Genomic DNA, 11,769 nt, shown 5'->3' on the forward strand with positions numbered 1-11,769 from the left:
CTGCTTTTCGGTTTGAACCTGCTCCTCTCATCGCTCGCTTCCAGCGCTGGAAGAGTCAATCACAGCCCACTGGAGCTAATTCTTCATGGCTAGAGATGACTTTGCTTTCAGCCACAAAAGTTCAGCCCCGAACGAGGCAGACGATGACCAGCAGAGAACAAAACACCTTTTAGTGTAAGGGCTCTACAAAGCCCTTCTTCTCCCTTTAATCTTCAAACAATATCACATGCAGCAAACAGGGTACCGTACGCTGTTGGTTTAACATAATTTATTTGCATCACAATAATGTTAAATTGTATTGCTGCCTTTATACAAACCTAAGCAAAGACACATTTTCTGCTTTTCCCGAGGTACCCTGCTGCATGTAATACACCTGCCAGGAGGCCACAACCGCTGAAAACTCAAATAATTTAGGTCCAACCCCAGTGCACAATGTGTGAGACAGCAATACACTACACTGCCCTGGGGAGGCCCCATCTGCAGTGCTGGGTCCAGTGCTGGGCTCCCCAGTTCAAGAAAGATGAGGAGCTACTGGAGAGAGTCCAGCGCAGGGCTGCGAGGATGAGGAGGGGACTGGAACATCTGCCCTATGAGGAGAGGCTGAGGGAGCTGGGCTTGTTCAGCCTGAAGAAGAGAAGGCTGCGAGGGCACCTTCGAAATGCCTCTAAATATCTGCAGGGTGGGGGTCAGGAGGACAGGGCCAGACTCTTCCCAGTGGTGCCCAGTGACAGGACAAGGGGCAACGGGCACAAACTGGAGCAGAGGAAGCTCCAGCTGAACCCGAGGAAGAACTTCTTCCCTCTGAGGGTGCCGGAGCCCTGGCCCAGGCTGCCCAGGGAGGCTGTGGAGTCTCCTTCTCTGGAGATATTCCAGCCCCCTCCTGGACACGGTGCTGTGCCCCCTGCTCTGGGTGACCCTGCTTGGGCAGGGGGTGGGGCTGGGTGACCCACAGAGGGCCCTGCCAGCCCCTGCTATGCTGGGATTCTGCTGTAATATTGCTAACAGGTTCTGAAAATGACCATGAAGAAAAGCAAACGCTTCTCCAGACGCGGAGGGCCCACCCAGAGGCTCCCCTGCTCTCGGAAGCCGAGCAGCACGGGCGCAGCCAGACGCCCCTTGCCAGCGCGCGTTGTTTTTTGTCCCTCGCAGCCCGAGACCAGGAAGAAATTCCCAGCAAAACCCTGCTGTGTTTCAGCCTTCCCTCACCCAGAGGAGCTGGCTGTGGCAGGTACACTACAACGCCAAGGTCTCGCATCAATAAATCACCCGCTTCTCCAGAGAATTCCCCTCCCTGCTGTCCAGGCGAGGAGCCAACACAGAGCCCCGCTCGGCGCGCGGGCCGCACAGCGCTCAGCACCTCCGCAGCTGCAGCCCCCGCGGGGAGGCGACGGGGAAGCTCCGCAGGGTGCTGAGCCAGGGACGTACACCTGACAGCCAGGGCTCCTCCGCACCCTCTCGTTTCTTCTCCTGCCCTGCACCCGCTCCCAGAAGCCCTCTGCTCCTCCGGCCTGCGCCACGCAGCCACCGAACGGTCTGGGTTGGAACGGACCTCGTGGATCACTTCGTTCCAGCCCCTTCTGATACAGAATCACAGAATCACAGCATGGTCGGGGTTGGCAGGGACCTCGGGGGGTCATCTAGTCCAACCCCCCTGCCCAAGCAGGGTCACCCACAGCAGGCTGCACAGGACCTTGTCCAGGCGGGGCTGGAATATCTCCAGAGAAGGAGACTCCACAGCCCCTCTGGGCAGCCTGGGCCAGGGCTCCGTCACCCTCAGAGGGAAGAAGTTCTTCCTCATCTTCAGCTGGAGCTTCCTGTGCCTCAGTTTGTGCCCGTTGCCCCTTGTCCTGTCACTGGGCACCACTGGAAAGAGTCTGGCCCCGTCCTCCTGACCCCCACCCTGCAGATATTTAGAGGCATTTCGAAGGTCCCCTCTCAGCCTTCTCTTCTCCAAGCTGAACAAGCCCAGCTCCCTCAGCCTCTCCTCGGAGCAGAGGTGCTCCAGTCCCCTCCTCATCCTCGCAGCCCTCCACTGGACTCTCTCCAGTAGCTCCTCATCTCTCTTGAACTGGGGAGCCCAGCACTGGACCCAGCACTGCAGATGGGGCCTCCCCAGGGCAGAGCAGAGGGGCAGGAGAACCTCCCTCGCCCTGCTGCCCACACTCCTCCTCATGCACCCCAGGATCCCATCGGCCTTCTTGGCACCCAGGGCACGCTGCTGGCTCATGGTCACCCTGTCGTCCCCCAGCACTCCCAGTCCCTCTCCGCAGAGCTGCTCCCCAGCAGGGCCACCCCAGCCTGTGCTGGTGCCTGGGGTTGTTCCTCCCCAGGGGCAGGACCCTGCCCTTGCCCTGGTTGTTGGGACAGTTGTAAGAGAAGAGACCCCTGAATAACCCCACCTGTACAGCTCGGGCTCGGGAGAGCAGATGTGCAGAACCATGGAGATACGGAGGCAGCAAGGTGACCACAAGACCGGAACGAAGGAACCTGGAAAGACACGATATACATGATCTTAGAACTGAGTTTGTGCAGAAGGTCAACCAGCAGGCACCGTGATGAAGAGCAGGAGCCTTCATCTGCAGACTCCCAACACGCACCCACAGGCGCCAGCAGACATCTGCGAAGGACATCAACGTATGTGTCACCCTTTGAAGCAGGGCAGCAAGAAACGGAGTGGCAGGCGCTCTCTGTGAACCCCCACCCTCCCACCAGAGGAAGGGAAAAGGAGGAAAAGGGAGAGAAACTTACAAATTGAATATCAAGTTTTACTAACAACACTAATACTACTAATGATGTTAATAATAGGAGAAATAATGCAAAATACACACAACCGATACTGAGTGTCTCGGCGCTGGAAGTCCCTTTTTCTCTGGCTTTTCCGAACGCTTTTCAGCTGTTGTGTCAGATTAAAGCTCGGCTCAGGAGTAAGTGCCGTGGAACTAATTTAGCTTTTCCAAGGTATGGCAACGCGAGGTGTGCCAATAAACACCAGGTGTCATCAGCTTTGGAGACAACGGTGTCTGTAAAACACGCAGCCAGCTTCGGAAAAACGCAGTTACTTAGAAGAACCTAGCTGTGAGGAAGATTCACTAACAGAGAATCGGCTCCGTTTTAACCAAAACCAGGACGTCATGCTAATGAGTTCTCCGAAAAACCATGAACACGAAAGCATTTCATAGAATCACAGAATGGTTTGGGTTGGAAGGAACCTTGAAGATCATCTGATTCCACACCATGGGCAGGGACCCCTTCCACCAGCCCAGGGTGCTCAGAGCTCCATCCAGCCTGGCCTTGAGCCCTGCCAGGGAGGGGGCAGCCACAGCTCCTCTGGGCAGCCTGGGCCAGGGCCTCACCACCCTCACGGGGAAGAATTTCTTCCTTAGGTCTGATCTAAACCTCCCGTCTTTCAGTCCAAAGCCATCACCCCTTGACCTATCACTCCCTGCCCTTGTCCCAGCCCCTCTCCAGCCCTCTCGCAGCCCCTCCAGGCACTGGCAGCTGCTGATTCGAAGATCCAACACAAAAACCGAACAGTACAACGTACACTGCTCAGCAGGGATTCTTCACTGCGGCGCCGGGCACACGGGGGATTTCTCCTCCAAACGTGTGCACCAGACACCCTGTCATTCCAGGTTAAATACAATCACAATGTAAATATTCATTAGATTTCAAAAAAATAGTTAGCATATTCATTACTTTTCCAATAACTAATTAGCATATGCAAATGTCTTTCACCCATGTGAAAGATTCCATGAGATTCCATTGGTGGATGAGCTCAACACGAGCCAGCAATGTGCGCTGGCAGCCCAGAAAGCCACCCGTACCCTGGGCTGCATCCAGAGCAGAGTGGCCAGCACGGCGAGGGAGGGGGTTCTGCCCCTTGACTCCGCTCTCGTCAGACCCCACCGGGAGTTCTGCGTCCAGCTCTGGAGCCCCCGACATCAGAAGGACATGGATGGGTTGGAGCGGGGCCCGAGGAGGCCACGGAGATGATCCGAGGGCTGGAGCACCTCTCCTGCGAGGACAGGCTGAGGGAGCTGGGGCTGTTCAGCCTGGAGAAGAGAAGGCTCCGGGGTGACCTTAGAGCAGCTGCCAGTGCCTGGAGGGGCCAACAGGAAGGGTGGAGAGGGGATTTGCACAAGGGGGTGCAGTGACAGGACAAGGGGGAACAGCTCTAAACTAAAAGAGGGCAGATTTAGATTAGAGACTAGGAAGAAATTCCTCACCATGAGGGTGCTGAGGCCCTGGCCCAGGCTGCCCAGAGAAGCTGTGGCTGCCCCCTCCCTGGCAGGGCTCAAGGCCAGGTTGGATGGAGCTCTGAGCACCCTGGTGGAAGGAGTCCCTGCTGATGGCAGGGGGGTTGGAACCAGATGATCTTTGAGGTCCCTTCCAACCCAAACCATTCTATGGTTCTATGTCTGTTAGCATCCTTGGGGGTCCCAAGATGAAGGCCCACCCTCTTCACCACGGCGCTGGCTGACTGACCTTTGCTTCTGCGCAAACTCAGTGCTACGATCACGTACACCACGGCCTTCAGGGTGCCGAGCCCTGGTCCTGCTGCCATCTTGGCGCCTCCTTCCCCGGCCTTCAGGGTGCTGAGCCCTGGTCCTGCTGCCATCTTGGCGCCTCCTTCCCCGGCCTTCAGGGTGCTGAGCCCTGGTCCTGCTGCCATCTTGGCACCTCCTTCCCCGGCCTTCAGGGTGCTGAGCCCTGGTCCTGCTGCCATCTTGGCGCCTCCTTCCCCGGCCTTCAGGGTGCCGAGCCCTGGTCCTGCTGCCATCTTGGCGCCTCCTTCCCCGGCCTTCAGGGTGCTGAGCCCTGGTCCTGCTGCCATCTTGGCACCTCCTCACCTCTGCAGCTCTGCACTTCCGCCCTCCCCCGGCTGAGCCGTCTGGGGCGGAATTATTTTCACCCTGCAGTTATCCCAAATATTCGCTGGGAACCACGACCGCTTTTGTTTCACTAAATTATTCCAACAGCTAATTGATAATTTGTGCCTACATCCACCCGCTACACTCCTTAATAGGAAGGGGGGCCGGTACAACAGCCACACCGTCAGACCGCTCTGAGTGCGGGAATGCAAACCGCAATAATAATCGCTATTAAAAACTATAAAATAGTAAAGCGCCTCGGTTATAGTTTCAAGCTTCTCACAGTCCTCAGACCCCACCCACCGCCTGCTCCGCCCCAGGCCGAGCAGCGCCGCCCGCCTCCCCTCAGCGCCGCGCCGGAAGTGCCGCCCGCCGTGACGTCATTTCCGCCCCCCGCCCCGCCCCCGGGATAAGCGGCGCAGCGCGCGCGGTCTGGTCTCTTTTCCGCCGCGCAGCCCAAGATGGCGGACGCGCAGGTGGGCGCTGCGCGGGGCCGGGACCAGGCCGCGAATCCCCCGGGACCTCCGGGACCGCACCCCGGGACCCCTCCCAGCGCCGCCGGGGGTCGGGGGCTGCGGCGCGGCCCCGGGCGGGGGGGGGGTTCTCCGTGAGGTACCGGGCCCCGGGCGCGGCCGGTGACGCTCCGCTCTCCCCCCTCAGACCGAGCGGGCCTACCAGAAGCAGCCCACCATCTTCCAGAACAAGAAGCGGGTGCTGCTGGGCGAGGGCGGTAAGGAGAAGCTGCCCCGCTACTACAGGAACATCGGCCTGGGATTCAAGACCCCCAAGGAGGTGAGGCGGGGCCGGGGCTCTCCCCCGAAAGCCGGGAGGGCCCCGTCTCCCACCACACCACAAAAGCCGTGAGGGCCCTGGCCCCCCCAAACCTGGGACCTGTGAGGGTCCTGACCCCCCGCCCCCCAAACCTGGGACCCGTGAGGGTCCCCGACCCCCCCCCCCCACCCCCCAAACCTGGGACCCGTGAGGGTCCCCGACCCACCCCCCAAACCTGGGACCCGTGAGGGTCCCCGACCCCCCCCCCCCCACCCCCCAAACCTGGGACCCGTGAGGGTCCCCGACCCCCCCCCCCACCCCCCAAACCTGGGACCCGTGAGGGTCCCCGACCCCCCCCCCCCCCAAACCTGGGACCCGTGAGGGTCCCCGACCCCCCCCCCCCCCCCCAAACCTGGGACCCGTGAGGGTCCCCGACCCACCCCCCCACCCCCCAAACCTGGGACCCGTGAGGGTCCCCGACCCCCCCCCCCCACCCCCCAAACCTGGGACCCGTGAGGGTCCCCGACCCCCCCCACCACCCCCCAAACCTGGGACCCGTGGGGGTCCCCGACCCCCCCCGCCCCCCAAACCTGGGACCCGTGGGGGTCCCGACCCCCCCCATCCCGGGATCTGTGGGGGCCCCAGGCTCCCGAGCCCATGCCCCGAAAACCGTGAGGGCCCCGGCTCACACTCCCCTGCCCTGGAGCCCGTGAGGGCCCTGGCTCCGCCCCCCATCCTGGGACCCGTGAGGGCCCCAGCTCTCCCACCACCATGCCACAAAAGCCATGAGGGCCCCGGCCCCCCCCATCCTGGGACCTGTGAGGGCCCTGACCCCCCCACCCCACGCCCTGAAAGCCATGAGGGCCCAGGTCCCCCTCATGCGGGGACCCGTGAGGGCCTTGGCCCCATCAAACCTGGGACCCGTGGGGGCCCCGACCCCCCCACCCCACACCCTGAAAGCTGTGGGGACCCCGGCTCTCCCACCACCATGCCACAAAAGCTATGAGGGCCCTGGCCCCCCCTATCCTGGGACGCGTGAGGGCCCCATCTTCCCCATCCTAGGACCCATGAGGGCCCTGGCCCCCCCACCCCATGCCCTGAAAGCTGTGGGGACCCCAGGTCTCCCTGCCCACACTAGAGCCAATGAGGGCCTTGGCTTCCCCCATGTGCCCCAAAAACCGTGAGGGCCCCAGCTCACATCCCGGCGCACTGGAGCCCGTGAGGGTCCCAACTCCTCCACCCCACGCCCTGAAAGCTGTGAGGGCCCCGACTCCCCCCCCACCATGCCCCAAAAGCCACGAGGGCCCCAGCTCGCACCCTGGAACCCATGAGGGCCCTGGCTCCCCCCACCACCACCATGCCCAAAAGCTGTGAGGGCCTCGACCCTCCCCCCATCCCGGGACCTGTGAGGGTCTCGACCCCCCCACCCCATGCACCAGAGCCCATGAGAGCCCTGGCTCCCCCCCATGTGCCCCAAAAGCCGTGAGGGCCCTGGCTCCCGTCACCCCATTCACCAGAGCCCATAAGGGCCCCAACCCCCCCACCCCACACCCTGAAAGCCGTGAGGGCCCCAACCCCCCCACCCCACACCCTGAAAGCTGTGAGGGCCCCGGCTCCCCCCCCATGTGCCCCGAAAGCCACGAGAGCCCCAGCTCCCACCCTGGGACCTGTGAGGGCCCCAGCTTCCCCCAGCCCCCCGAAACCCCTGAGGGTCCCGCAGAGGCAGCAGCTCGCAGGCGGCTGTGGGCGTCGGTGCCGCCTGAGCTGTTTGTCCGTCCCAACGCCGACGCTCGTTCCTCTGCGCAGGCGATCGAGGGCACCTACATCGACAAGAAGTGCCCCTTCACCGGCAACGTCTCCATCCGTGGCCGCATCCTGTCGGGTGAGTCGCGGAGGCTCCGCGGGGACTCGGGCTGCAGGCGCAGCGGTCGCAGCCCCCGAGCTGCGAGCGTCGGCCGGGAGCTGCCTGGAACCCGCTGCGGTCCTTGAGCTGCACGTGATGCCTTTCTCTCACGATGGTCTGCCAAGCCCCGCGGTGAAGGGGCCTTGACGACAACGCCGCACGGCTTTGCTGATGCGCGGTGAAAGGACCGGCTGCGGGCAGCGATCCCTTCCCGAGGTGCCGCGCCGCGGCGCAGACGTCGGCGTAGCGCAGCAGCGGGGAGCGGTGGCTCGAGGGCGTGTGTCGCGCTGCGCGTAGGAGGTCTTAGAAAAAGGCGAGAGAAATTGTTTTGTAATAGAGATTTGTCACCTGGCAGTAAGGTGGAAGGAGAAGCCCCTCCACCCTGCCAGAACACCAGCGCACCCCCAAAGCCCGTCTCACAGCTCCGTAGGTAAATTAAAAAAAGCCAGGGGAGGTTCAGGTTGGAGATTGGGAAAAATTTCTGTCCTGGAAGAGCGGTCAGGCCTTGGCCAGGCTGCCAGGGCAGTGGGGGAGTCCCCGTCCCTGGAGGGGTTCAGAAACCTTGTAGATGTGGCCCTTGGGGACATGGTTGAGCAGGCATGGTGGGCTTGGGTTGACAGTTGGACTTGGTGATCTTAGAGGTCTTCTCCAACCTGAAGGATTCTGTGATTCCATCTCCCTGCCATTACCTTCTCCTCCTGCTGTCCCAATCTTCTTCTGCCATCTCCACCTCCCCGGCTATCCCCATCTCCTGCCAGAGGAGAAAAGGCCAAGAGGCGATGGCCTCGAGCTGCGTCAGGGGAGGTTCAGGTTGGAGATTGGGAAAAATGTCTTCACTGGAAGAGTGGTCAGGCATGGCCCAGGCTGCCCAGGGCGGTGGGGGAGTCCCCGTCCCTGGAGGGGTTCAGACACCGTGTGGCTGTGGCCCTTGGGGACAGGGTTTAGCAGGCGTGGTGGGGCTGGGTTGGTGGTTGGACTTGATCTTGGAGGTCTTTTCCAACCTGAATGATTCTATGAAATAAGGAGAAACTGCTGGGATGGACAGGAACCGCCCTCGGGTGTCAGACACCGCGCTGATCCCCTCGCGCAGCCCTGCTAAAAATCCCCGTTAGTTCCCGCTGACCCCCAGAATCTCCAGCCCCGGTTGCCGAGGGTCGGTGCGTGCTGACGCGCGTGGCTCTCGCGTCCCCCCCTCCTCTGCCGCCCAGGCGTGGTGACCAAGATGAAGATGCAGCGCACCATCGTCATCCGTCGGGACTACCTGCACTACATCCGCAAGTACAACCGCTTCGAGAAGCGCCACAAGAACATGTCCGTGCACCTCTCCCCCTGCTTCAGGTGCGTGCGGGTCCCCGCGGAGCGGAGCTGGGCGAGCCCCGCGTGGCTCGTACACGTGTGTGCCGATACACGCGTGTGTACGTGCACGCTGTCACAGCGCTGACCTCGGCCTCTGCCCGGAAGCTGCCGCCAGCGTGCGCTGGGGTGACGCAGGGTCCTGCGCTGGGGAGGAACAACCCCAGGCACCAGGACAGGCTGGGGGGGACCTGCTGGAGAGCAGCTCTGGGAGAGGGACTGGGAGTGCTGGGGGACGACAGGGTGACCATGAGCCAGCAGCGTGCCCTGGGTGCCAAGAAGGCCGATGGGATCCTGGGGTGCATGAGGAGGAGTGTGGGCAGCAGGTCAAGGGAGGTTCTCCTGCCCCTCTGCTCTGCCCTGGGGAGGCCCCATCTGCAGTGCTGGGTCCAGTGCTGGGCTCCCCAGTTCAAGAAAGATGAGGAGCTACTGGAGAGAGTCCAGCGCAGGGCTGCGAGGATGAGGAGGGGACTGGAGCATCTCTGCTACGAGGAGAGGCTGAGGGAGCTGGGCTTGTTCAGCCTGGAGAAGAGAAGGCTGAGAGGGGACCTTCGAAATGCCTCTAAATATCTGCAGGGGGGGGTCAGGAGGACGAGGCCAGACTCTTTCCAGTGGTGCCCAGCGACAGGACAAGGGGCAACGGGCACAAACTGAGGCACAGGAAGCTCCAGCTGAACCCGAGGAAGAACTTCTTCCCTCTGAGGGTGCCGGAGCCCTGGCCCAGGCTGCCCAGGGAGGCTGTGGAGTCTCCTTCTCTGGAGATATTCCAGCCCCCCTGGCCGCGGTGCTGTGCCCCCTGCTCTGGGTGACCCTGCTTGGGCAGGGGGTTGGGCTGGGGGACCCGCAGAGGTCCCTGCCAACCCCCCCATGCTGGGATGCTGTGACATGTGTGGTGTTATTGCGGTTTCTGGCCTGGAACCTGCGCGTAGCGGTGGTGATGTCTGAACTCACGATGGTCTTCAGAGTCCCCGGTGGTGCGGGGGGTGCTGACAGTGCCAGTGGCGATTGCTGAACCGTGAGGCGGGTTCCAGGCCTGCAGGACAGCGTCACAGCGACTGGGAGGGGACAAAAGCGCGGGTGCTTCCGAAGGGAGCGCCGGGGTCGGAGGGTGGTGGGCTTCTCGTCTCCCACGTGTTTCCTCAGCCCGTCTGTGGAGCGTGTGGGGCCTCCAGCAGCGCCTGGAGAAGGGCTTGGAGCCCGTGTCTGGCTGTGAGGGCAGCTCCCCGTCTCCGAAGGGTTTCCCCTCGGTGCTCAGCCCTCGCCCTGGCCCCGAGTCTGCGCTCGGTGCGGAGTGAGGGGCTCCGAGGCCGGGGGGCGACGGCCGCTCCTGGGGCGCGCTCACCGTGGCAGCGCTCGCGATCAGACCCCGCTCCGCAGCGTGGGGCCCCCGAGGTCGCTCGGGGCCGCGGTGGCATCGCGCGACGCAGACACCGCTCGGAGCCGCTGAAATGCCGGTTGGTGTCCTTGCAGGGACGTCCAGATCGGGGACATCGTCACCGTGGGGGAGTGTCGTCCCCTCAGCAAGACTGTCCGCTTCAACGTCCTCAAAGTCACGAAGGCTGCCGGGACCAAGAAGCAGTTCCAGAAGTTCTAGAAGCGGCGTGTGGACAATGTGCAGGACAAATAAAGCTTCTGTAAAGACTTCACGCCGTGTGTGTGGTCTGAAGTCACGTGGGGGTGCGCAGCACGCGTGGCCGCGCCGGACTGCGCGGGTGGGCGAGACTGGAACAGGCTGCCCAGGGAGGCTGTGGAGTCTCCTTCTCTGGAGATATTCCAGCCCCACCTGGACAAGGTCCTGTGCAGCCTGCTCTGGGTGACCCTGCTTGGGCAGGGGGGTTGGACTGGATGACCCACAGAGGGCCCTGCCAACCCCTACCATGCTGTGATTCTGTGAGACGCCGCACTCCTCTTGGGGAAACGCGAGGCGTCGTGCTGGTGGGAGTCCGGACAGCCCGGGGTTTCTGCGAGGGAGTTTGGGTGAGGATGAGGAGGGGCGTCGTGCCCTTCGCAGAAACACCCTGAGGTCCCCGGGCGTGGGGCCGGCACGCTCCGGCCGAGGACGCCGGCCTCGCGTCTCTGCTCCCGCGCCTCGCGTTCCAGGGCAGGAGCACGGAGCAGACTGGGTAGAGGAGGAAAATTTCTACAATGAGGGTGGTGAGGCCCTGGCCCAGGCTGCCCGGAGAGGTGGGAGATGCCCCATCCCTGGGACATCCCAGGCCAGGCTGGACGGGGCTCTGAGCACCCTGACCCAGCTGGAGATGTCCCCTGCCGGTGGCCTGGGTGGCCTTGGAAGGTCCCTTCCCACCCAAACCCTTCCCTCATTCCGTTCTGTGAAACAGCACCATGCCAACCGATGGCTCCAAAGGGTCATGAGGACGCGGCTGACGGCCCGCGTACGGGAGACGCTTCCCGGGGCCGCTTGGTGATGGTGGTGGCAAGAAGGGATGAAGTCTGTGTGTCCTGCTAAATCATCTCGGTGGTGACATGGTTTTAAAATGGAGAGTGCCCGAGGATGGCTTGAAGATCCAGGAGTGCGTAAAACGAGCGGATCAGCAGGCGGATGGGTGGTGCTGGCTGGCTGCGCGATGGAGAACAGCCTTGGGGGGCTCTGGGGGTTCTGGAGACCAGTGCGTGGCGTATGACATGGATGGGACAAGGGGGAATGGCTTTAAACTGAGAGGGTGGGTGCGGATTAGAGAGAAGGAAGAAATTCTCTACTCTGAGGGTGGTGAGGCCCTGGCCCAGGCTGCCTGGAGAGGTGGGAGATGCCCCATCCCTGGGACATCCCAGGCCAGGCTGGACGGGGCTCTGAGCACCCTGACCCAGCTGGAGATGTCCCTGCTCACGGCAGGGGGTGGGTTGGGTGGCCTG

The 11,769-nt window shown here is 62.6% G+C and overlaps 1 protein-coding gene and 2 non-coding genes across 3 annotated transcripts; all 3 read left to right on the top strand.

Moving 5' to 3' along the window:
* Positions 1–5,259: 5,259 nt before the first annotated feature.
* RPS11 (ribosomal protein S11) lies at positions 5,260–10,544 on the top strand. Its single transcript, XM_075414413.1, has 5 exons — positions 5,260–5,347; positions 5,532–5,663; positions 7,449–7,524; positions 8,754–8,883; positions 10,369–10,544. The coding sequence occupies exons 1-5, from the start codon at positions 5,333–5,335 to the stop codon at positions 10,490–10,492; spliced, it is 477 nt and encodes a 158-aa protein (XP_075270528.1). The 5' UTR covers positions 5,260–5,332; the 3' UTR covers positions 10,493–10,544.
* Positions 7,634–7,726, top strand: LOC142364353 (small nucleolar RNA SNORD35). The gene has a single exon (XR_012766254.1). It is a non-coding gene; the product is annotated as a small nucleolar RNA SNORD35 (small nucleolar RNA).
* LOC142364352 (small nucleolar RNA SNORD35) lies at positions 9,828–9,919 on the top strand. The gene has a single exon (XR_012766253.1). It is a non-coding gene; the product is annotated as a small nucleolar RNA SNORD35 (small nucleolar RNA).
* Positions 10,545–11,769: the final 1,225 nt, after the last annotated feature.

This window comes from Opisthocomus hoazin, chromosome 1, assembly GCF_030867145.1.
Source record: "Opisthocomus hoazin isolate bOpiHoa1 chromosome 1, bOpiHoa1.hap1, whole genome shotgun sequence".
Classification (NCBI taxonomy): Eukaryota; Metazoa; Chordata; class Aves; order Opisthocomiformes; family Opisthocomidae; genus Opisthocomus; species Opisthocomus hoazin.